The 26017-nt window shown below is 41.3% G+C and overlaps 1 protein-coding gene across 1 annotated transcript in view; it reads right to left on the bottom strand.

The window, feature by feature from the left end:
• LOC125723773 (uncharacterized) overlaps positions 1-26017 on the bottom strand; it is a 269293-nt gene that overhangs the window by 48901 nt on the left and 194375 nt on the right. The window contains exons 80-93 of the mRNA XM_049000508.1: positions 25296-25469; positions 24607-24804; positions 20776-20949; positions 19406-19579; positions 18716-18913; positions 15131-15304; positions 14043-14216; positions 13354-13551; positions 11111-11284; positions 9998-10171; positions 9309-9506; positions 5476-5649; positions 4387-4560; positions 3697-3894 (exon numbers count right to left, since the gene is read on the bottom strand). Of these exons, the coding sequence (XP_048856465.1) occupies positions 3697-3894; positions 4387-4560; positions 5476-5649; positions 9309-9506; positions 9998-10171; positions 11111-11284; positions 13354-13551; positions 14043-14216; positions 15131-15304; positions 18716-18913; positions 19406-19579; positions 20776-20949; positions 24607-24804; positions 25296-25469 (2556 nt within the window). The remainder of the gene's footprint in view (positions 1-3696; positions 3895-4386; positions 4561-5475; positions 5650-9308; positions 9507-9997; positions 10172-11110; positions 11285-13353; positions 13552-14042; positions 14217-15130; positions 15305-18715; positions 18914-19405; positions 19580-20775; positions 20950-24606; positions 24805-25295; positions 25470-26017) is intronic.

The raw sequence follows: 26017 nt of genomic DNA on the forward strand, positions 1-26017 counted from the left end.
GGAACAGCTGGCTTCAAGAGCTATGTCAGCTGTCGGTTGTGACCATTCCCAGATGCGTGAGATCCGTGGATTGTGGGCCTGTTGCAACAGCGCAACTTCATCACTTCTCTGATGGAAGTGAAAATGGGTACGGAACAACCTCTTACCTGAGGTTGATAGGTGAAAATGGGCATGTTCATTGTGCTTTCATGATGGGCAAATCACGCGTGGCCCCGCTGAAGCAGATCACTATTCCGCGCATCGAGTTGACAGCAGCAATGGTTGCTGCGAAGACAGACAAAATGTTAAGAAGAGAGCTTCAGATGGATCTTCTTGATTCAATGTTCTGGACTGATAGCACAACAGTGTTAAAATACATAGAAAATGATAAGCTTCGCTTTAAAACATTTGTTGCCAATCGTATTGCTGTCATTAGAGAGCTAACCAAGCCTCATCAATGGAGATACGTCAGCACATCAACCAATCCAGCTGATTGTGCATCCCGAGGGATTGCACCAACCAAGCTCATAAAAAACTTGAGCTGGTTCCATGGTCCAGCCTTCCTAAAGGAACCAGAAAATTGCTGGCCTAAAAGACCTGATGAAACAAAGATTGCTGAGGATGACGATGAAGTGAGACATACTGCCACAGTGCATCTCATCAACGCAGCTGAAGAAGGTCATACCGTGAACAAACTGATCAACCACTACTCCAGCTGGTACCGTTTGAAGAGAGCTGTGGCCTGGGTCCTTAAACTCAAAGACCTACTTCTAAAACGTAGGAATAAGAATGAACAAACAACCATCAAACTGCACAGACAAGGCGACCAATTAGTAAAGACAAGCACGACTTTTACTGTAGAAGATCTGATGCAAGCAGAAACAGAAATCATCAAGTTCTGTCAAGGGCAACGGTTTCAAGAAGAAATTTTCATGATAATGAAAGGCAACAGCGTGAAGAAAACCAGCCACTTGAGGAAACTCGATCCAGTAAGTCAGGATGGGGTATTGAGAGTTGGAGGCCGTCTCTCTGCAGCTGCAATGCCAGAGTACGTGAAGCATCCAGTTATCATCCCAAAGGACCTACATATCACCACACTGATCTTGCGAGATACGCATGAAAGGATTGGACACTGTGGAAGACTTCACATGCTTTCACAGCTGCGCCAAAAATATTGGATCCCTTCTGCTAATTCAGTGGTGAGGAAGTTTTTGTCAAGATGTGTGATCTGCAGGAAAGTTAAAGGCAAAGCATTGGAACAGAAAATGGGAGATTTGCCAAAAGACAGGCTTTTGCCCGACAAACCCCCCTTTACTAACGTAGGGGTTGATTATTTTGGGCCATATGATGTAAAACAAGGGCGAAGCATAGTGAAGTGATATGGCGTGCTGTTCACCTGTCTCATAACTAGAGCGGTGCACATTGAGATTGCACACACATTGGACACTGACTCTTGTCTGAATGCCATCAGGCGCTTTGTGTGCAGAAGAGGGCAAGTAGCCATTATGCGCTCAGATAATGGTACTAACCTAGTTGCTGCTGAACGTGAGCTGCGTGAAGCCATTCAAGAGTGGAACCAGGTAAAGATTTCAGAGTCTCTCATGCAAAGGGGAGTTCAGTGGATATTTAATCCACCTGCTGGTTCTCACTTCGGTGGGATTTGGGAAAGACAGATCAGATCTGTGAAAAAAGTATTGAGGGCGGTGCTAAAAGAACAAGCCATCAATGATGAATGTTTGCTGACACTGATGTGTGAGGTAGAATCAGTACTAAATAGTAGACCACTGACTACGGCAACAGATGATCCAACAGATCCTGAGCCATTGACCCCTAACCACTTGTTATTGATGAAGAAGCAGCCAGTCCTACCACCTGGACTCTTCAAAAGGGAAGACTCATACAACCGCCGTCGATGGAAGCAAGTGCAATATCTTGCTGACTTATTCTGGAAGCGGTGGGTGCGTGAGTACCTACCCATGCTTCAAAAGCGGCAAAAATGGATGCAGATAAGAAAGAACTTAACTCCCGGGGACATAGTGATGATCATCGATGACTCAGCACCACGGAGCTCATGGGTATTGGGAAGAGTTCTTCGAGTGATTCAGGACGTCAAAGGACTTGTGCGGCGTGTGGTCATCAAAACAAAGACTAATACCTTAGAAAGACCTGTTGACAAACTGTGCCTTATCTGTGAGGCGGACATGTGAATTGTATCCATGTTCTATACTTGTTTTGTGCATGATGTGAGATTTGTTTAACGGATAGGTGATGCCTTCAGTGTACATTTATTTGGCTCTATTTACAATATAATGTAATTGTCAGTTCTCATAAACTTCCAATTAGGGGCTGGAAATGTTAGAGCCAAAGTACAGAAAAAATATCCTTTTAATATTTTTTGTTGATATTTCAAATTGGAATGTAATTTTTGGGCTTACGTACCAATAGCCATTGTTAGGGTTAAAAGTACGGAAATGTACGTAGCGTTATTGACGTTGCGTTTCTATTGGTCAATGTGTGAATCCAGGGCTGTGCATGTGACAACGGTGAAAAAAAGGAAAAGGAGGAAAAATGGACATATGCGCAGCTTGGCAGTATATAGTTTTTGGACCGTGAATCCTAATCCATTATTATTTCGTTCATTGTTGATTATTAATTAGAAAAACTGAAGCTTATTCACAACTGGATGTGATCCCGTTGATGACAACCTTTTTGAAAATAAAAGAGTTCGACGGTTACAAGGATTTCGAGTGAGTAAGTTCGGTTGTTAACGAAGTGGACGTGGATACGAGTCGAAAAGTTGTCTGGTCTGCTCATATGAGGAAGTGGTTGAATTTATTTGATTATAACCCTGAAATTTGCCACTACAGTAACATTCATTCATTCAAAGGTAACTTTGCTACAGTACTGGAGTTAAGGTTAAAACCCGAACACGCTTTCTAGAATATTTCAGTATCAATCCGCAAATCCCTAAACACATGTTCAGGCAGGAATACCAGGAAGGTATTCCAGAAAACAAAGGAACTCAGAAACACGGATGTGAATGTGGATGTGAATCCTCCCACAACATGTTCAGATCAGTGAAACTGCTTCCAGTGGAGTCATTAGTAATCATTCTGCCTGGTGTCCCAATACATAGAAAGTTAATCTGGAAGGGGAAGATGTGAACATCCCAAGCAGCTAATGCAGGGCTGCCAAACTGTATTAGTTTTCATTCCAGTCCATTCAATCTATGGCTTGTTTTGTGTTAAAATTACAAGTATTAAGTCAAATAATAAATTATAAGAGAATTTTCTAATAAACTTCACAGACACAAAAGAACCGGCAAGAACTGAGTTTTAGACCCATTAGTATACAGAAATGATAAACACTGGGGTCCACACAGATCTCTATAGTGCAGTGAGAGTTGATTACAGGAGTGATTCATCTGTCATACTGTAACTGACAGTTGGCTGATAAGACACAAGAAGCTGCTCAAGCATCAGCTACCTAAAATAAAAGGATGCATTACAGGATGAATTGTTTTAAAACAGAATGTTAAATTTGTGTAACTTTGATAAATAATGCTTTACAGTATTAAGATATTGGCATAGTCCATGCTAAGATAGCTTGCATTCATGATAAGCTGATTTACTGATTGAGCCATTACAGTATGTGAAGTATCAGAAAGGACTGTCCTTAGTATTTAATTTACAGTAAGGAATACCCAGTAATACTGACCTCAGTATCTCCATCTTACAGCGTGTAAAACCCAGTAATGCTGACTGCGGAATCTCCCTTTTAATCTTTGGATGCTGTTTCTCTGTTAAATCCGGCAGCTCATTGTCACTCAGGTCCAGCTCTCTCACATGTGGGTTTGAACTGAGAGCAGAGGCCAGTGCTATACAGGATTCCCAAATCAATTTACAGCTGTTCAGTCTGGAAAAGGAAACATGATTTTAAGCACAGCGAAAGCACAACTTGCATTTCAAAATCAATTAAAGTGTGAAGTGTTCTGTGTCTCTTGGTGATTTAAGATGATATGAGAGGTGTGACAATAAATGTTTAATGTAATCAGTTGATCACTGACTGAATCAGCGGATCTTACCTCCAATACTTGTATTAATTAATCACCAGGAAAAAACTTTGACAGCCCATAGCTGGCAGGGAATAAGTCTGCTTGCTGGTTTTCACAGAAACAGCGGAGTGCATCACTTTCCTCCCGCGAATGTGCATTTAGGGTTGTCAGGTATGCTAAATTACCTGTTGTGTGTGTCAGTGTGTGCCCTGTGACTGACTGGCATCCCACCCAGGGTGTCACCCTACCTCCCATTCTGTACAGCAAAGCATAGGGATCCAGGCTAACTGTCCAGGATAAGCAGCTGGAAGAAGGACAGATGGATGGATATAAAATGCATATTCTGTACTCACTTCAGTATCTCCAGTTTACAGCTGGGATTCTCTAGTACAGCAGAGAGCAGCTTCACTCCTGAGTCTCCTGGGTGATTGTAGCTCAGATCCAGCTCTCTCAGGTGTGAGGGGTTTGACATCAGAGCTGAAGTCAGGGAAGAACAGCCTTCTTCTGTGAACGTACAACCTGCCAGCCTGCCAAAATGAAATTAGAAAGTAAATCACAACATTGTTTTCTACTACCCTCTTCTCGACAGTAGCTACATAATTTATCCTGTACGACAGCCGAATAGAGCGCGTAGAATGGAGTCTTCCATGAGCTGGTTTGGAAAACACTGGCAGCAGGTGAATCTGTGTAGATAGGATGTCAAACGTTTACACTCCCCTATTCTACCTATGGACTGTGAAGCCCCTCAAGAGACTTGTACGAAAAATGACAATGAACATACTTTTACGTTCGCACGAGATGCTTTGGGAAGCACAAGCAAAAGTAAGATGATATTGGTATTCATGCAGCAGTTACCAAAGTGACACTAATATTATAATTCCACATAAGTAAATGTGATTTATGAAAATGAAATTGTGATCCACATTTCAAGCCCATGCACTGAAGCTAGCAAGTAATTTAACAATAAGTGTGAATAATAATGCACAATATCCTCATTTCTGAAAAAAAAAAAGAAAAATAAGTTTAAATTTACAGTTGCTTAGTGGGAATGAAATGGTGTGAGTGCAGCAGTTCTCTTGTGTGACTTGCCTCGCAACCGCTAAGAAAAACATTGCATAGTATTAAACTTTGGACACAAAACATGCTTAGACAATTTGTATTCTCCATCAGTTGCATTACAGGTTGAGTGACTAAATACAAGTGAGGGTCTTAAAATATTTGAGTCCTAAATAAAAGAGACCTATACAGGAGCTTAACTCAAAGTAAATAAACTCCTCATGTGGTTTACCCTTCAGCCCTTCCTCTAGACTCTCCTGTTTTGTACGTACATGTTGGGGGGCATTCAAGTTGTACTATCAAATACGCACAGTCTGTGGTTTAATTTGCATTCTAAATATCTAACAAATACTACTTTAGTATTACACCTGTCAAATAGGACTGACCTCAGTATTTCCAGTGTACAGTGTGGATTCGCCAGTTCTGCAAAGAGCAGCTTCATTCCAGAATCCTGCAGGTCATTGTCACTCAGGTCCAGCTCTCTCAGGTATGAGGAGTTTGATCTGAGAGTTAAAGCCAATGCTTCACAGCATGTCTCTGTGAGACTGCAACTGTTCAGTCTGAAAAAGAAATCATTTTAAGACACAGACACATACAAAATCTACTGATAACACTACTGACACAAAACAAAAAGATAAGCATTTGATTTTAGATTAATAAGCAGCACAGACTACATTACAAAATGAATTATAGTGTGCAGTGCATCCTGGGAACTGTCATCACACACCGGATGAGTCACAGGACGTGATACCAAGCATTTACTCCTTTTTGCTGTAATTTCAGCAGACAAAAAGCCATAATACAGGTCACACCACTCCATACATTCATTTTGCAAACCGCTTATCCTACTGGGTCGCGGGGGGTCCGGAGCCTATCCCGGAAGCAATGGGCACGAGGCAGGGAACAACCCAGGATGGCGGGCCAGCCCATCGCAGGGCACACTCACACACCATTCACTCACACATGCACTCGAAGCCGGGTCCCAGAGGTGTGAGGCAACAGTGCTAACCACTGCATCACCATTCCGCCCACATCATACCTCTCAATACCTATAATCTATACAGTACTTTTGGCCGGGCCTTCAGTCCTGCTGTGGTCAGGACTAACAACACACAGTTATATATCTGCAGAATATAACTTTTTCACATTCCATTGTGTTTATGGATATATATTTTTTTTCAAGATGGTGGCGCATAGTACGCATTGGCTTTTACGCCTCCCAGAACTCTGCAATTTTTACCTTGTTTTCTTTGTTCTGTTATTTTCAAGTTTATTTGCAAGCTCAGTCAATAGAAAGTTCTTTTACAGGCGACAGGAACTTTTAATCTCAGATCGGATTACACCCTCCCAACCACAACTAGGGAAAATTTCCCCAACAACATTCTCCGTTCACCGGTCTCACAATGTAAATGCTGACCCCACTGGGAGCACAAAAAGAGGGGGAAGCGAGCCGGACTAAATGCTAGGCTAAGTAGCGATCCCCACAAACCTTCCGTCCCAAATAAATTCATGGCCAGTGTATGTTCGCTGGCCAACAAAATGGATGAGATAAAACTTAGGCTATCCTCCCAGAAAAAGCTGGAAAACTGCTCTCTCAATGTTTACGGAGACCGGGCTAAGCAGCAACATCGCAGACTTGGCCATCAAGCCAGCGAACTGTACAGCCTTCAGCACTGACAAAACAGATGATGGCAGCAAGACCCATGAAGGAGGTTTGTGTATTTATGTCAATAACTCCTTGTGCAACAATTCTGAAAATCATTAGAAATTGATTTTCTGCCAATTTCAAGCTCTCCATACTCCAGCACAAACCTTTTATCTGTTTAGGGAGTTCATAACTGTTACCATTGTTGATGTTTCCATCCCCCCAGATACTAATGCTAATACAGCACTTACTGAAAGTAGCTACAGCGTGCCATCAGCAAATAACAGACTAAGTATCCAGACGATGCCTGTATTATAGGTGGTGATTTTATACATGCCAACCTCAGAACTGTCTTACCTAAATTTCCACCTCATGCATCGTGTACCACCAGGGGACAAAGAATACTGGACCACCTTTACATGACTCATATAAGGCTACTCCCTACCCGCACCTTGGGTAGTCCGGCACAACAGGAGTCTCAGTGCCCGTACTTCCAAGCTCAGGAACAGCTTCTCCTCTCAAGCTGTTAACCTCCTAAATTGTCTCCTTGCTGAAGAGTGAGTTCTTCTCATTCACCTCAACTATACACCACCCCTCCCCTGCCAAGAAAACCATAAATTGCCATCTGCACTATTTTACATGCACGTTATGTCTACTATATTTACCATGCACTGCTCAGCTCCATTTCACTACTCTGTCAGACAATCCCTCATCTATGGAGACATGCTGATATGTATATCTATTTGTATGTCTTAATATGCGTATCTGTATCTAGCATGTACGTTAATGTATGTCTGGATTATGTATGTATAATGTATGTAAAGCACGTCTAAATCATGTATAATGTACATATGTCCAATCTATGTACATTCCCCCCCTCCATCTCCCCTGTCCCCCTACGTCTCCCATGTTCTGATGAAGCCGCAACTACCTTTTCATTTACATATCTGCCCTCACATTGTGTTAATAACAATAAAAAATTTTACTGAATTGAAAAATTATATTTGTCTATTAATACTCAGTTTGCAAGTTGCACTTCTGTACATACCTATTTTGCAATTGTGCTCAATGATTTCTGTACAGTACTGTTTGTACAATACAGCGTTTTACACAATTGTCTGAGACAATATTTCATCAATTAAAATGTTCCATTGCCTTCTTTGTTTTTCGATGTGGTACTGTAATTGTCATTATCTGTTATCTGTTGTTGTCGGCAAACACAAGCAGTCCAGACAAGCTCCAGACACACAGAGCAGGAGACAAGATGTGAAGCTCCCCTTAAAAAGACATGCAGAAAATCTGTTTTCTGTGTGACTGTCAACTAGGCGTATTAAACAGGTGGACTCCACACTAAAATAAAAATTAATATGACTGTGCCATTGTGAATACACAGAGCCAGTAATGGGACAAGGGAGCAGAAAAAAAGTAATAACTGCATTGAGTCTGATCAAATACAAACTAAATAAATAATGGATTTATAATTATTAACCTAAAAGACACAGATGTCCAGTAAAATTAAAATATGGGGGATTAGGGGGCCTCCTAATTATCTCCTATATCTTGTGAATTCTCTCCTGTTCCTTGACCACCTTAGTCACTGTGTGGTGAGTGTACTGGCACAGAATGGCTCTTCTCGCATCATCCAGGTGCTACACTGTGGTGGTGCTTGAAGTGGCTCCCCATTGTTACTGTAAAGTACTTTGGGTGTCTTGAAAGGCATGATATGAATGTAACATTCATTCATTCATTCAAAGGTAACTTTGCTGCAGTACTGGAGTTAAGGTTAAAACCCGAACCCGCTTTCTGGAATATTTCAGTATCAATCCGCAAATCCCTAAACACGTGTTCAGGCAGGAATACCAGGAGGGTTTTACCAAAATCAAAGGAACTCAGAAACATGCACGTGAAAGTGGATGTGAATCTTCCCATAACACATTCAGATCAGTGAAACTGCTTCCAGTGGAGTCATTAGTTATTGTTCTGCCTGGTGTCCCGATACTTAGCAAGTTAATCTGGAAGGAGGAGATGTGAACATCCCAAGCAGCTAATGCAGGGCTGCCAAACTGTATTAGTTTTCATTCAAGTCCACCCAATCTATGGATTGTGTTTTGTTAAAATTACAAGTATTAAGTAAAATGATAAGTTTTCAGAGAATTTTGGAATAAACTTCACGGACACAACAGAAGTGGAAGGAATTGAGTTTTAGACCCATTAGCATAAAGAAATGTCAAACACTGCGGTCCACACAGATCTGTACAGTGCAGTGAGAGCTGATTACAGAAATGATTCATCTATCATAACTGACAGTTGGCTGATATGACAAGAAGCTGCTCATGCAGCAGGTACCTAAAATAAAAGGATGCATTACTGGATGAATTGTTTTAAAACAGAGAATGTTTAATTTGTGTAACTTTGATATAAAATGTTTTACAGTATTAAGGTTTTGGCATAGTTCATGCTTGGACAGCTTGCATTCAGTATAAGCTGATAAACTAACTGAACCATCATGTGGAGTGTCAGAAAGGACTGTCCTTAGTATTTAATTTACAGTAAGGAATACCCAGTAATACTGACCTCAGTATCTCCAATTTACAGCGTGTAAAACCCAGTAATGCTGACTGCGGAATCTCCCGTTTAATCTTTGGATGCTGTTTCTCTGTTAAATCCGGCAGCTCATTGTCACTCAGGTCCAGCTCTCTTACATGTGGGTTGGAACTGAGAGCAGAGGCCAGTGCTATACAGGATTCCCAACTCAATTTACAGCTGTTCAGTCTGGAACAAGAAACATGATTTTAAGCATAGCAAAAGCACAACTTGCATTTCAAAATCAATTACAGTGTGCAGTGTTCTGTGCCTCTTGGTGATTTGAGATGATATGAGAGGTGAGACAGTAAATGTTTACTGTAATCATTTGATCACTGACTAAATCATTGGATTGTACCTCAAATCATTGTATTAATTAATTACCAGAAAACACTTTTACAGCCCATAACTGGAAGGGAATAAGTCTGCCTGCTGGTTTTCACAGAAACAGCAGAGTGCATCACTTTCCTCCCAAGAATGTGCATTTAGGCTTCTCAGATATGCTAAATTACCAATTGTGTGTGTCAGTGTGTGAACTGTGACTGACTGGCATCCCACCCAGTGTGTCACCCTACCTCCCATTCTGTACAGCACAGCATAGGGATCCAGGCTCCCTGTCCAGGATAAGCAGTTGGAAGAAGGAAAGATGGATGGATATAAAATGCAAATTCTGTACTCACTTCAGTATCTCCAGTTTACAGCTGGGATCCTCCAGCACAGCAGAGAGCAGCTTCACTCCTGAGTCTCCTGGGTGACTGTAGCTCAGATCCAGCTCTCTCAGGTGTGAGGGGTTTGACATCAGAGCTGAAGTCAGGGAGGAACAGCCTTCTTCTGCGAACGTACAACCTGCCAGCCTGCCAAAATGAAATTTGAAAGGAAATCACAACATTGTCTTCTACTACTCTCTTGTCGGTAGTAGCTATATAATTTATCCTGTGCGACAGCCGAATAGAGCGCGTAGAATGGAGTCTTCCATGAGCTGGTTTGGAAAACACTGGCAGCAGGTGAATCTGTGTAGATAGGATGTCAAACGTTTACACTCCCCTATTCTACCTATGGACTGTGAAGCCCCTCAAGAGACTTGTACGAAAAATGACAATGAACATACTTTTACGTTCGCACGAGATGCTTTGGGAAGCACAAGCAAAAGTAAGATGATATTGGTATTCATGCAGCAGGTACCAAAGTGACACTAATATTATAATTTCACCAAAGCAAATGTGATTCATGTAAATGAAAATGAAATTGAGATCTATGAAACTGTGATGGGTCCAGCCCACGCACTGACGCTAGCAAGTAATTTAAGAATAATGAGTGAGAATAATAATGCATAATATCCTCAGTTCTAAAAAAAAAACATCTGAAAAATAAGTTCAAATTCACAGTTGCTTAGTGGGAATGAAATGGTGGGAGTGCAGCAGTTCTCTTGTGTGACTTGCCTCACAATCATTAACAAAAACACAGTATAATATAAAAGTTTTGACATAGCTCATGCTTAGACAATTTTGTATTCCACATCAGCCTCATTATGGGTTGAGGCACTAAATATATCTGAGGGTCTTAAAATATTTGAAGCATAAATATAACAGACCTATACAGGAGCTTAACTCAAAGTAAATAAACTCCCCATGTGGCTTATCCTTCAGCCCTTCCTCTAGACTCTCCTGTTTTGTCTGTACATGTTGAGGGGCATTGAAGTTGTACTATCAAATACCCATAGTCTGTGGTTTAATTTGCGTTTCAAATATCTAACTAATACTAGTTTAGTATTTCACCCGTCATATAGGACTGACCTCAGTATTTCCAGTGTACAGTGTGGGTTCTCCAGTTCCGCAAACAGTAGCTTCACTCCGGAATCCTGCAGGTCATTGTCACTCAGATCCAGCTCTCTCAGGTATGAGGAGTTTGATCTGAGAGTGAAAGCCAACGCTTCACAGCATGTCTCTGTGAGATTGCAGCTGTTCAGTCTGAAAAAGAAAACATTTTAAGACACAGACACATACACAATCTACTGATAGCACTACTGACACAAAACAAAAAGACAAGCATTTGTTTTTAGAATTATAAGCAGCACAGCTTACATTTCAAAATGAATTATAGAGTGCAGTGCATCCTGGAAATTTTCTGCACACACCGAATGAGTCACAGGATGTGATACCAAGCATTTACTCCTTTTTGCTGTAATTTCAGCAGACATAAAGCCATAATATAGGTCACACCACTCAATACCTATAGTCTATACCTTTGGCAGGGCCTTCATTCCTGCTGCAGTCAGGACAAACAACTCTCCCCTAGGCTGAACCACCCAGACAGCTAGTAACATACCTGCAGACTGTAACTTTTTCACATTCCATTGTGTTTATGGATATATATTTTTTTTAAGATGGTGGCACATAGTACGCAGAGTTTTTTACGGCTACCAGAACTCTGCAATGTTTACCTTGTACTCTTTGTTCTGTTATTTTCAAGTCTATTTGCAAGCTCAGTCAATAGAAAGATCTTCTACAGGCGATAGGAACGTTTAAATCTCAGATTGGATAACACCATCCCAACCAAAACTATGGAAAATTTCCCCACCGACATTCTCAGTTCACCGGTCTCGCAGTGGAAGTGCTGATCCCGCTGGGAGCACAAAAAGAGGGGGAAGCGAGTCGGACTAAATGCTAGGCTAAGTAGCGATCCCCACAAACCTTCCGTCCCAAATAAATTCATAGCCAGTGTATGTTCGCTGGCCAAGAAACTAGATGAGATAAAACTTAGGCTATCCTCCAACAAAAAAGCTGGAAAACTGCTGTCTCATAATGTTTATGGACACCGGGCTAAGCAGCAACATCGCAGACTTGGCCATCAAGCCAGCGAACTGCACAGCCTTCTGCACTGACAAAACAGATGATGGCAGCAAGACTGATCAAGACCCACGAGCAAGGGGACAAGGGGGCAGAAAAAAAAGTAATAACTGCATTGAGTCTGATCAAATACAAACTAAATAAATAATGGATTAATAATTATTAACCTAAAAGACACAGATGTCAAGTAAAATTAAGATATGGGGGATTAGGGGGCCTCCTAATCATCTCCTATATCTTGTGAATTCTCTCCTGTTCCTTGACCACCTTAGTCACTGTGTGGTGAGTGTACTGGCACAGAATGGCTCTTCTCGCATCATCCAGGTGCTACACTGTGGTGGTGCTTGAAGTGGCTCCCCATTGTTACTGTAAAGTACTTTGGGTGTCTTGAAAGGCATGATATGAATGTAACATTCATTCATTCAAAGCTACCTTGCTGCAGTACTGGAGTTAAGGTTAAAACCCGAACCCGCTTTCTGGAATATTTCAGTATCAATCCGCAAATCCCTAAACACATGTTCAGGCAGGAATACCAGGAAGGTATTCCCGAAAACAAAGGAACTCAGAAACACGGATGTGAATCTGGATGTGAATCTTCCCATAACACATTCAGATCAGTGAAACTGCTTCCAGTGGAGTCATTAGTTATCATTCTGCATGGTGTCCCAAAACTGTATTAGTTCTCATTCCAGTCCACCCAATCTATGGCTTGTTTTGTGTTCAAATTACAATTATTAAGTCAAATAATCAATTTTCAGAGAATTTTCTAATAAACTTCACAGACACAAAAGAACCGGCAGGAACTGAGTTTTAGACCTATTAGCATACAGAAATGATAAACACTGGGGTCCACACAGATCTCTATAGTGCAGTGAGAGTTGATTACACGAGTGATTCATCTGTCATACTGTAACTGACAGTTGGCTGATATGACACAAGAAGCAGCTCATGCAGCAGCTACCTAAAATAAAAGGATGCATTACTGGATGAATTGTTTTAAAACAGAGAATGTTTAATTTGTTTAACTTTGATATAAAAGGCTTCATAATATTTAGGTATTGGCATAATCCATTGTTGGACAGCTTGCATTCAGGATAAGCTGATTTACTGACTAAGCCATTATGTGGAGTGTCAGAAAGGACTGTCCTTAGTATTTAATTTACAGTAAGGAATAACCCAGTAATACTGACCTCAGTATCTCCAGCTTACACCGTGAAAAACCCAGTAATGCTGACTGCGGAATCTCCCTTTTGATCTTTGGATGCTGTTTCTCTGTTAAATCCAGCAACTCATTGTCAATCAGGTCCAACTCTCTCACATGTGGGTTTGAACTGAGAGCAGAGGCCAGTGCTATACAGGATTCCCAACTCAATTTACAGCTGTTCAGTCTGGAAAAGGAAACATGATTTTAAGCACAGCAAAAGCACAACTTGCATTTCAAAATCAATTAAAGTGTGTAGTGTTCTGTGTCTCTTGATGATTTGAGATGAAATGAGAGGTGTGATAGTAAATGTTTACTGTAATCATTTGATCACTGACTGAATCAGCGGATCTTACCTCCAATACTTGTATTAATCAATTACCAGAAAAGACTTTTACAGCCCATAACTGGAAGGGATTAAGTCTGCCAGCTGGTTTTCACATTAACAACAGAGTGCATCACTTTCCTCCCAAGAATGTGCATTTAGGGTTCTCAGGTATGCTAAATTACCTGTTGTGTGTGTCAGTGTGTGCCCTGTGACTGACTGGCATCCCACCCAGGGTGTCACCCTACCTCCCATTCTGTATAGCATAGCATAGGGATCCAGGCTAACTGTCCAGGATAAGCAGTTGGAAGGAGGAGAGATGGATGGATATAAAATGCATATTCTGTACTCACTTCAGTATCTCCAGTTCACAGCTGGGATTCTCTAGTACAGCAGAGAGCAGCTTCACTCCTGAGTCTCCTGGGTGATTGTAGCTCAGATCCAGCTCTCTCAGGTGTGAGGGGTTTGACCTCAGAGCTGAAGTCAGGGAAGAACAGCCTTCTTCTGTGAACGTACAACCTGCCAGCCTGCCAAAATGAAATTAGAAAGTAAATCACAACATTGTTTTCTACTACCCTCTTCTCGACAGTAGCTACATAATTTATCCTGTGCGACAGCCGAATAGAGCGCGTAGAATGTAGTCTTCCATGAGCTGGTTTGGAAAACACTGGCAGCAGGTGAATCTGTGTAGATAGGATGTCAAACGTTTACACTCCCCTATTCTACCTATGGACTGTGAAGCCCCTCAAGAGACTTGTACGAAAAATGACAATGAACATACTTTTACGTTCGCACGAGATGCTTTGGGAAGCACAAGCAAAAGTAAGATGATATTGGTATTCATGCAGCAGGTACCAAAGTGACACTAATATTATAATTCCACATAAGTAAATGTGATTTATGAAAATGAAATTGTGATCCACATTTCAAGCCCATGCACTGAAGCTAGCAAGTAATTTAACAATAAGTGTGAATAATAATGCACAATATCCTCATTTCTGAAAAAAAAAAGAAAAATAAGTTTAAATTTACAGTTGCTTAGTGGGAATGAAATGGTGTGAGTGCAGCAGTTCTCTTGTGTGACTTGCCTCGCAACCGCTAAGAAAAACATTGCATAGTATTAAACTTTGGACACAAAACATGCTTAGACAATTTGTATTCTCCATCAGTTGCATTACAGGTTGAGTGACTAAATACAAGTGAGGGTCTTAAAATATTTGAGTCCAAAATAAAAGAGACCTATACAGGAGCTTAACTCAAAGTAAATAAACTCCTCATGTGGTTTATCCTTCAGCCCTTCCTCTAGACTCTCCTGTTTTGTACGTACATGTTGGGGGGCATTCAAGTTGTATTATCAAATACCCATAGTCTGTGGCTTAATCTGTGTTCCAAATATATAAGAAATACTAGTTTAGTATTACACCTGTCATATAGGACTGACCTCAGTATTTCCAGTGTACAGTGTGGATTCTCCAGTTCTGCAAAGAGCAGCTTCATTCCAGAATCCTGCAGGTCATTGTCACTCAGGTCCAGCTCTCTCAGGTATGAGGAGTTTGATCTGAGAGTTAAAGCCAACGCTTCACAGCATGTCTCTGTGAGATTGCAGCTGTTCAGTCTGAAAAAGAAAACATTTTAAGACACAGACACATACACAATCTACCGATAACACTACTGACACAAAACAAAAAGACAAGCATTTGTTTTTAGAATAATAAGCAGCACAGCTTACATTTCAAAATGAATTATAGAGTGCAGTGCATCCTGGGAATTTTCTGTACACACCGAATTGTCACAGGACGTGATACCAAGCATTTACACTATTCTGCTGCAATTTCAGCAAATAAAAAGCCATAATATAGGTCACACCACTCAATACCTATAGTCTATACCTTTGGCAGGGCCTTCATTCCTGCTGCAGTCAGGAAAAACAACTCTCCCCTAGGCTGAACCACCCAGACAGTCACATACCTGCAGACTGTAACTTTTTCACATTCCATTGTGTTTATGGATATATATTTTTTTAAGATGGTGGCGCATAGTACGCAGAGTTTTTTTACGCCTCCCAGAACTCTGCAATGTTTACCTTGTTTTCTTTATTCTGTTATTTTCAAGTCTATTTGCAAGCTCAGTCAATAGAAACGTCTTCTACAGGCGACAGGAAATGTTAAATCTCAGATCGGATTACACCCTCCCAGCCACAACTACGAAAAATTTCCCCACCAACATTCTCCACTAGGGGGTCTCGCAATGGAAGTGCTGACCCCACTGGGAGCACAAAAAGAGGGGGAAGCGAGTCGGACTAAATGCTAGGCTAAGTAGCGATTCCCACAAACCTTCCATCCCAAGTATATTCATGCCAGGTGTATGTTCACTGGCCAACAAAATGGTTGAGATAAAACTTAGGCTATCCTCCCAGAAAAAGCTGGAAAACTGCTGTCTCATAATGTTTACGGAGACCGGGCTAAGCAGCAACATCGCAGACTTGGCCATCAAGCAAGCAGACTGCACAGCCTTCTGCACTGACAAAACAGATGATGGCAGCATGAAGGAGGTTTGTGTATTTACGACAATAACTCCTCACACAACAATTTTGAAAATCATTAGAAAGTGTTGCTCTGCAGATGATGCCAGCAAGACCCATAAGGGAGGTTTGGGATGATAATGGTAATACAGCACTTAAGTAGCTACAGCGTGCCATCAGCAAATAACATCAGCACATAAAGTATCCAGACGATGTCTGTGTTATAGGTGGTGATTTTATACATGCCAACCTCAGAACTGTCTTACCTAAATTTCCACCTCATGTATCGTGTATCACCAGGGGACAAAGAATACTGGACCACCTTTACATGACTCATATAAGGCTACTCCCTACCCGCACCTTGGGTAGTCCGGCACAACAGGAGTCTCAGTGCCCGTACTTCCAAGCTCAGGAACAGCTTCTCCTCAGAAGCTGTTAACGTCCTGAATTGTATATTCACTGAAGAGTAAGCTCTTCACATTCACCTCAACTATACACCACCCCTCCCCTGCCAAGAGAACCATCAATTGCCATCTGCACTATTTTACATAAAACAAATATCTACTATATTTACCATGCACTACTCAGCTCCATTTCACTACCTCCGTCAGATACTACCTCATCTATGGAGACATGCTGATATGTATATCTATTTGTATGTCTTAATATGCGTATCTGTATCTAGCCTGTACGTTTCTGTATGTCTGGATTATGTATGTATAATGTATGTAAAGCACATCTAAATCATGTATAATGTACATATGTCCAATCTATGTACATTCCCCCCCTCCATCTCCCCTGTCCCTCTCCGTCTCCCATGTTCTGGTGAAGCCGAAACTCCCTTTTCATTTACATATGTATCCTTACATTGTGTTAATGACAATAAAAAACTAAACTGAATTGTGTAATTCTATCTTTCTGTTGTTACTCATTGTGCAAGTTGCACTTCTGTACATACCCATTTTGCACTTGCAGTCAATCATGACTGTATAGTAGTATTTGTACACTACAGCGTTTTCACATTTGTCTGAAACTGAATTTCTCATTAATTTAGATTTTCTTTTGCCTTCTTTGTCTTTCGATGTGGTACTGTAATTCTCATTATCTGTTATCTGTTGGCAAACACAAGCAGTCCATACAAGCTCCACACACACAGAGCTGGAGACATGATGTGAACCTCCCCTTAAAACGACATGCAGAAAATCCATCTGTGTTCTGTGTAACTGTCAATTAGGCGTATTAAACAGGTGGACTCCATACTAAAATAAAAATTAATATGGCTGAGCCATTGTGAATACACAGAGCCCATAAGGGGACAAGGGGGCAGAAAAAAAAAGTAATAACTGCATTGAGTCTAATCAAAGAACAAACTATATAAACAAAGGATTTGTAATTATTAAGCTAAATAACACATATGTCCAGTAAAATCCGCTTTAAGCATTAGAATATGATGGACTAGTGGGTCTCCTAATCATCTCCTATATCTAACTGGTGAATTCTCTCCTGTTCCTTGACCATCTTAGTCACTGTGTGGTGGGTGTACTGGCATAGAATGGCTGCCGTCGTATTTTTCAGGTGCTACACCGTGGTGGTGGTTGAAGTGGCTCCCCATTGTAAAGTACTTTGGGTGTCTTGATAGGCATGATATAAATGTAACATTCATTCATTCAAAGGTAACTTTGCTACAGTACTGGAGTTAAGGTTAAAACCCGAACCCGCTTTCTAGAATATTTCAGTATCAATCCGCAAATCCCTAAACACATGTTCAGGCAGGAATACCAGGAAGGTATTCCAGAAAACAAAGGAACTCAGAAACACGGATGTGAATGTGGATGTGAATCCTCCCACAACATGTTCAGATCAGTGAAACTGCTTCCAGTGGAGTCATTAGTAATCATTCTGCCTGGTGTCCCAATACATAGAAAGTTAATCTGGAAGGGGGAGATGTGAACATCCCAAGCAGCTAATGCAGGGGTGCCAAACTGTATTAGTTTTCATTCCAGTCCATCCAATCTATGGCTTGTTTTGTGTTAAAATTACAAGTATTAAGTCAAATAATAAATTATAAGAGAATTTTCTAATAAACTTCACAGACACAAAAGAACCGGCAGGAACTGAGATTTAGACCCATTAGCATACAGAAATGATAAACACTGGGGTCCACACAGATCTCTATAGTGCAGTGAGAATTGATTACAGGAGTGATTCATCTGTCATACTGTAACTGACAGTTGGCTGATAAGACACAAGAAGCTGCTCAAGCATCAGCTACCTAAAATAAAAGGATGCATTACAGGATGAATTGTTTTAAAACAGAGAATGTTTGATTTATATAACTTTGATACAAAATGCATTATAGTATTTAGGTATTGGCATAGTCCATGCTTAGACAGCTTGCATTCATGATAAGCTGATTTACTGATTGAGCCATTACAGTATGTGAAGTATCAGAAAGGACTGTCCTTAGTATTTAATTTACAGTAAGGAATACCCAGTAATACTGACCTCAGTATCTCCATCTTACAGCGTGTAAAACCCAGTAATGCTGACTGCGGAATCTCCCTTTTAATCTTTGGATGCTGTTTCTCTGTTAAATCCGGCAGCTCATTGTCACTCAGGTCCAGCTCTCTCACATGTGGGTTTGAACTGAGAGCAGAGGCCAGTGCTATACAGGATTCCCAAATCAATTTACAGCTGTTCAGTCTGGAAAAGGAAACATGATTTTAAGCACAGCAAAAGCAAAACTTGCATTTCAAAATCAATTAAAGTGTGTAGTGTTCTGTGTCTCTTGGTGATTTGAGATGATATGAGAGGTGTGACAGTAAATGTTTAATGTAATCAGTTGATCACTGACTGAATCAGCGGATCTTACCTCCAATACTTGTATTAATTAATCACCAGGAAAAAACTTTGACAACCCATAGCTGGCAGGGAATAAGTCTGCTTGCTGGTTTTCACAGAAACAGCGGAGTGCATCACTTTCCTCCCGCGAATGTGCATTTAGGGTTCTCAGGTATGCTAAATTACCAGTTGTGTGTGTCAGTGTGTGCCCTGTGACTGACTGGCATCCCACCCAGGGTGTCACCCTACCTCCCATTCTGTACAGCAAAGCATAGGGATCCAGGCTAACTGTCCAGGATAAGCAGCTGGAAGAAGGAGAGATGGATGGATATAAACTGCATATTCTGTACTCACTTCAGTATCTCCAGTTTACAGCTGGGATTCTCTAGTACAGCAGAGAGCAGCTTCACTCCTGAGTCTCCTGGGTGATTGTAGCTCAGATCCAGCTCTCTCAGGTGTGAGGGGTTTGACCGCAGAGCTGAAGTCAGGGAAGAACAGCCTTCTTCTGCGAACGTACAACCTGCCAGCCTGCCAAAATGAAATTAGAAAGTAAATCACAACGTTGTTTTCTACTACTCTCTTCTTGATAGTAGCTATATAATTTATCCTGTGCGACAGCCGAATAGAGCGCGTAGAATGGAGTCTTCCATGAGCTGGTTTGGAAAACACTGGCAGCAGGTGAATCTGTGTAGATAGGATGGTCAAACGTTTACACTCCCCTATTCTACCTATGGACTGTGAAGCCCCTCAAGAGACTTGTACGAAAAATGACAATGAACATACTTTTACGTTCGCACGAGATGCTTTGGGAAGCACAAGCAAAAGTAAGATGATATTGGTATTCATGCAGCAGTTACCAAAGTGACACTAATATTATAATTCCACCTAAGTAAATGTGATTATCCATCCATCCATCCATTTTCCAAACCGCTTATCCTACTGGGTCGCGGGGGGTCCGGAGCCTATCCCGGAAGCAATAGGCACGAGGCAGGGAACAACCCAGGATGGGGGGCCAGCCCATCGCAGGGCACACTCACACACCATTCACTCACACATGCACACCTATGGGCAATTTAGCGACTCCAATTAGCCTCAGCATGTTTTTGGACTGTGGGGGGAAACCGGAGTGCCCGGAGGAAACCCCACGACGACATGGGGAGAACATGCAAACTCCACACACATGTGACCCAGGCGGAGACTCGAACCCGGGTCCCAGAGGTGTGAGGCAACAGTGCTACCCACTGCACCACCATGCCGCCCGCATAATATCCTCATTTCTAAAAAAAAATACATGAAAAATAAGTTCAAATTTACAGTTGCTTAGTGGGAATGAAATGGTGTGAGTGTAGCAGTTCTCTTTTGTGACTTGCCTCACAATTATTAACAAAAACACTGTATAGTATTAAAGTTTTGACACAGTTCATGCTTAGACAATTTTGTATTCCACATCAGCTGTATTATGGGTTGAGTCACTAAATACATGTGAGGGTCTTAAAATATTTGAAGCATAAATATAACAGACCTATACAGGAGCTTAACTCAAAGTAAATAAACTCCCCATGTGGCTTATCCTTCAGCCCTTCCTCTAGACTCTCCTGTTTTGTATGTACATGTTGGGGGGCATTCAAGTTCTACTATCAAATACCCATAGTCTGTGGTTTAATTTGCATTCTAAATATCTAACAAATACTACTTTAGTATTACACCTGTCAAATAGGACTGACCTCAGTATTTCCAGTGTACAGTGTGGATTCGCCAGTTCTGCAAAGAGCAGCTTCATTCCAGAATCCTGCAGGTCATTGTCACTCAGGTCCAGCTCTCTCAGGTATGAGGAGTTTGATCTGAGAGTTAAAGCCAACGCTTCACAGCATGTCTCTGTGAGACTGCAACTGTTCAGTCTGAAAAAGAAAACATTTTAAGACACAGACACATACAAAATCTACTGATAACACTACTGACACAAAACAAAAAGATAAGCATTTGATTTTAGATTAATAAGCAGCACAGACTACATTACAAAATGAATTATAGTGTGCAGTGCATCCTGGGAACTGTCATCACACACCGGATGAGTCACAGGACGTGATACCAAGCATTTACTCCTTTTTGCTGTAATTTCAGCAGACAAAAAGCCATAATACAGGTCACACCACTCCATACATTCATTTTGCAAACCGCTTATCCTACTGGGTCGCGGGGGGTCCGGAGCCTATCCCGGAAGCAATGGGCACGAGGCAGGGAACAACCCAGGATGGCGGGCCAGCCCATCGCAGGGCACACTCACACACCATTCACTCACACATGCACTCGAAGCCGGGTCCCAGAGGTGTGAGGCAACAGTGCTAACCACTGCATCACCATTCCGCCCACATCATACCTCTCAATACCTATAATCTATACAGTACTTTTGGCCGGGCCTTCAGTCCTGTTGTGGTCAGGACTAACAACACACAGTTATATATCTGCAGAATATAACTTTTTCACATTCCATTGTGGTTTTGGATATATATTATTTTTCAAGATGGTGGCGCATAGTACGCATTGGCTTTTACGCCTCCCAGAACTCTGCAATTTTTACCTTGTTTTCTTTGTTCTGTTATTTTCAAGTTTATTTGCAAGCTCAGTCAATAGAAAGTTCTTTTACAGGCGACAGGAACTTTTAATCTCAGATCGGATTACACCCTCCCAACCACAACTAGGGAAAATTTCCCCAACAACATTCTCCGTTCACCGGTCTCACAATGTAAATGCTGACCCCACTGGGAGCACAAAAAGAGGGGGAAGCGAGTCGGACTAAATGCTAGGCTAAGTAGCGATCCCCACAAACCTTCCGTCCCAAATAAATTCATGGCCAGTGTATGTTCGCTGGCCAACAAAATGGATGAGATAAAACTTAGGCTATCCTCCCAGAAAAAGTTGGAAAACTGCTCTCTCAATGTTTACGGAGACCGGGCTAAGCAGCAACATCGCAGACTTGGCCATCAAGCCAGCGAACTGTACAGCCTTCAGCACTGACAAAACAGATGATGGCAGCAAGACCCATGAAGGAGGTTTGTGTATTTATGTCAATAACTCCTTGTGCAACAATTCTGAAAATCATTAGAAATTGATTTTCTGCCAATTTCAAGCTCTCCATACTCCAGCACAAACCTTTTATCTGTTTAGGGAGTTCATAACTGTTACCATTGTTGATGTTTCCATCCCCCCAGATACTAATGCTAATACAGCACTTACTGAAAGTAGCTACAGCGTGCCATCAGCAAATAACAGACTAAGTATCCAGACGATGCCTGTATTATAGGTGGTGATTTTATACATGCCAACCTCAGAACTGTCTTACCTAAATTTCCACCTCATGCATCGTGTACCACCAGGGGACAAAGAATACTGGACCACCTTTACATGACTCATATAAGGCTACTCCCTACCCGCACCTTGGGTAGTCCGGCACAACAGGAGTCTCAGTGCCCGTACTTCCAAGCTCAGGAACAGCTTCTCCTCTCAAGCTGTTAACCTCCTAAATTGTCTCCTTGCTGAAGAGTGAGTTCTTCTCATTCACCTCAACTATACACCACCCCTCCCCTGCCAAGAAAACCATAAATTGCCATCTGCACTATTTTACATGCACGTTATGTCTACTATATTTACCATGCACTGCTCAGATCCATTTCACTACTCTGTCAGACAATCCCTCATCTATGGAGACATGCTGATATGTATATCTATTTGTATGTCTTAATATGCGTATCTGTATCTAGCATGTACGTTTATGTATGTCTGGATTATGTATGTATAATGTATGTAAAGCACGTCTAAATCATGTATAATGTACATATGTCCAATCTATGTACATTCCCCCCCTCCATCTCCCCTGTCCCTCTCCGTCTCCCATGTTCTGGTGAAGCCGCAACTCCCTTTTCATTTACATATCTGCCCTCACATTGTGTTAATAACAATAAAAAATTTAACTGAATTGAAAAATTCTATTTGTCTATTAATACTCAGTTTGCAAGTTGCACTTCTGTACATACCTATTTTGCAATTGTGCTCAATGATTTCTGTACAGTACTGTTTGTACAATACAGCGTTTTACACAATTGTCTGAGACAATATTTCATCAATTAAAATGTTCCATTGCCTTCTTTGTCTTTCGATGTGGTACTGTAATTGTCATTATCTGTTATCTGTTGTTGTCGGCAAACACAAGCAGTCCAGACAAGCTCCAGACACACAGAGCAGGAGACAAGATGTGAAGCTCCCCTTAAAAAGACATGCAGAAAATCTGGTTTCTGTGTGACTGTCAACTAGGCGTATTAAACAGGTGGACTCCACACTAACATAAAAATAATATGGCTGAGACATTGTGAATACACAGAGCCAGTAATGGGACAAGGGAGCAGAAAAAAAGTAATAACTGCATTGAGTCTAATCAAAGAACAAACTATATAAATAATGGATTCATAATTATTAGCCTAAAAAACACAGATGTCAAGTAAAATTAAAATATGGGGGATTAGGGGGCCTCCTAATCATCTCCTATATCTGGTGAATTCTCTCCTGTTCCTTGACCACCTTAGTCACTGTGTGGTGAGTGTACTGGCACAGAATGGCTCTTCTCGCATTATCCAGGTGCTACACTGTGGTGGTGCTTGAAGTGGCTCCCCATTGTTACTGTAAAGTACTTTGGGTGTCTTGAAAGGCATGAAATAAACGTAACATTCATTCATTCAAAGCTAACTTTGCTGTAGCAATGGAGTTAAGATTTGAAGCCGAACCCGTTTTCTGGAATATTTCAGTATCAATCCGCAAATCGCTAAACACGTGTTCAGGCAGGAATACTAGGAGGGTTTTACCAAAATCAAAGGAACTCAGAAACACGCACGTGAAAGTGGATGTGAATCTTCCCATAACACATTCAGATCAGTGAAACTGCTTCCAGTGGAGTCATTAGTTATTGTTCTGCCTGGTGTCCCGATACTTAGCAAGTTATTCTGGAAGGAGGAGATGTGAACATCCCAAGCAGCTAATGCAGTGCTGCCAAACTGTATTAGTTTTCATTCAAGTCCACCCAATCTATGGATTGTGTTTTGTTAAAATTACAAGTATTAAGTAAAATGATAAGTTTTCAGAGAATTTTGGAATAAACTTCACGGACACAACAGAAGTGGAAGGAATTGAGTTTTAGACCCATTAGCATAAAGAAATGTCAAACACTGCGGTCCACACAGATCTGTACAGTGCAGTGAGAGCTGATTACAGAAATGATTCATCTATCATAACTGACAGTTGGCTGATATGACACAAGAAGCTGCTCATGCAGCAGCTACCTAAAATAAAAGGATGCATTACTGGATGAATTGTTTTAAAACAGAGAATGTTTAATTTGTGTAACTTTGATATAAAATGTTTTACAGTATTAAGGTTTTGGCATAGTCCATGCTTGGACAGCTTGCATTCAGTATAAGCTGATAAACTAACTGAGCCATCATGTGGAGTGTCAGAAAGGACTGTCCTTAGTATTTAATTTACAGTAAGGAATACCCAGTAATACTGACCTCAGTATCTCCAATTTACAGCGTGTAAAACCCAGTAATGCTGACTGCGGAATCTCCCGTTTAATATTTGGATGCTGTTTCTCTGTTAAATCTGGCAGCTCATTGTCACTCAGGTCCAGCTCTCTTACATGTGGGTTGGAACTGAGAGCAGAGGCCAGTGCTATACAGGATTCCCAACTCAATTTACAGCTGTTCAGTCTGGAACAAGAAACATGATTTTAAGCATAGCAAAAGCACAACTTGCATTTCAAAATCAATTACAGTGTGCAGTGTTCTGTGCCTCTTGGTGATTTGAGATGATATGAGAGGTGAGACAGTAAATGTTTACTGTAATCATTTGATCACTGACTAAATCAGTGGATCGTACCTCAAATCATTGTATTAATTAATTACCAGAAAACACTTTTACAGCCCATAACTGGAAGGGAATAAGTCTGCCTGCTGGTTTTCACAGAAACAGCAGAGTGCATCACTTTCCTCCCATGAATGTGCATTTAGGGTTCTCAGGTATGCTAAATTACCTGTTGTGTGTGTCAGTGTGTGCCCTATGACTGACTGGCATCCCACCCAGGGTGTCACCCTACTTCCCATTCTGTACAGCATAGCATAGGGATCCAGGCTCCCTGTCCAGGATAAGCAGTTTGAAGAAGGAAAGATGGATGCATATAAAATGCAAATTCTGTACTCACTTCAGTATCTCCAGTTTACAGCTGGGATCCTCCAGCACAGCAGAGAGCAGCTTCACTCCTGAGTCTCCTGGGTGACTGTAGCTCAGATCCAGCTCTCTCAGGTGTGAGGGGTTTGACCGCAGAGCTGAAGTCAGGGAAGAACAGCCTTCTTCTGCGAACGTACAACCTGCCAGCCTGCCAAAATGAAATTAGAAAGTAAATCACAACGTTGTTTTCTACTACTCTCTTCTTGATAGTAGCTATATAATTTATCCTGTGCGACAGCCGAATAGAGCGCGTAGAATGGAGTCTTCCATGAGCTGGTTTGGAAAACACTGGCAGCAGGTGAATCTGTGTAGATAGGATGTCAAACGTTTACACTCCCCTATTCTACCTATGGACTGTGAAGCCCCTCAAGAGACTTGTACGAAAAATGACAATGAACATAATTTTACGTTCGCACGAGATGCTTTGGGAAGCACAAGCAAAAGTAAGATGATATTGGTACTCATGCAGCAGGTACCAAAGTGACACTAATATTATAATTTCACCAAAGCAAATGTGATTCATGTAAATGAAAATGAAATTGAGATCTATGAAACTGTGATGGGTCCAGCCCACGCACTGACGCTAGCAAGTAATTTAAGAATAATGAGTGAGAATAATAATGCATAATATCCTCAGTTCTAAAAAAAAAACATCTGAAAAATAAGTTCAAATTCACAGTTGCTTAGTGGGAATGA

Source organism: Brienomyrus brachyistius, unplaced genomic scaffold (genome assembly GCF_023856365.1).
Source record: "Brienomyrus brachyistius isolate T26 unplaced genomic scaffold, BBRACH_0.4 scaffold51, whole genome shotgun sequence".
In the NCBI taxonomy this organism is placed as follows: Eukaryota; Metazoa; Chordata; class Actinopteri; order Osteoglossiformes; family Mormyridae; genus Brienomyrus; species Brienomyrus brachyistius.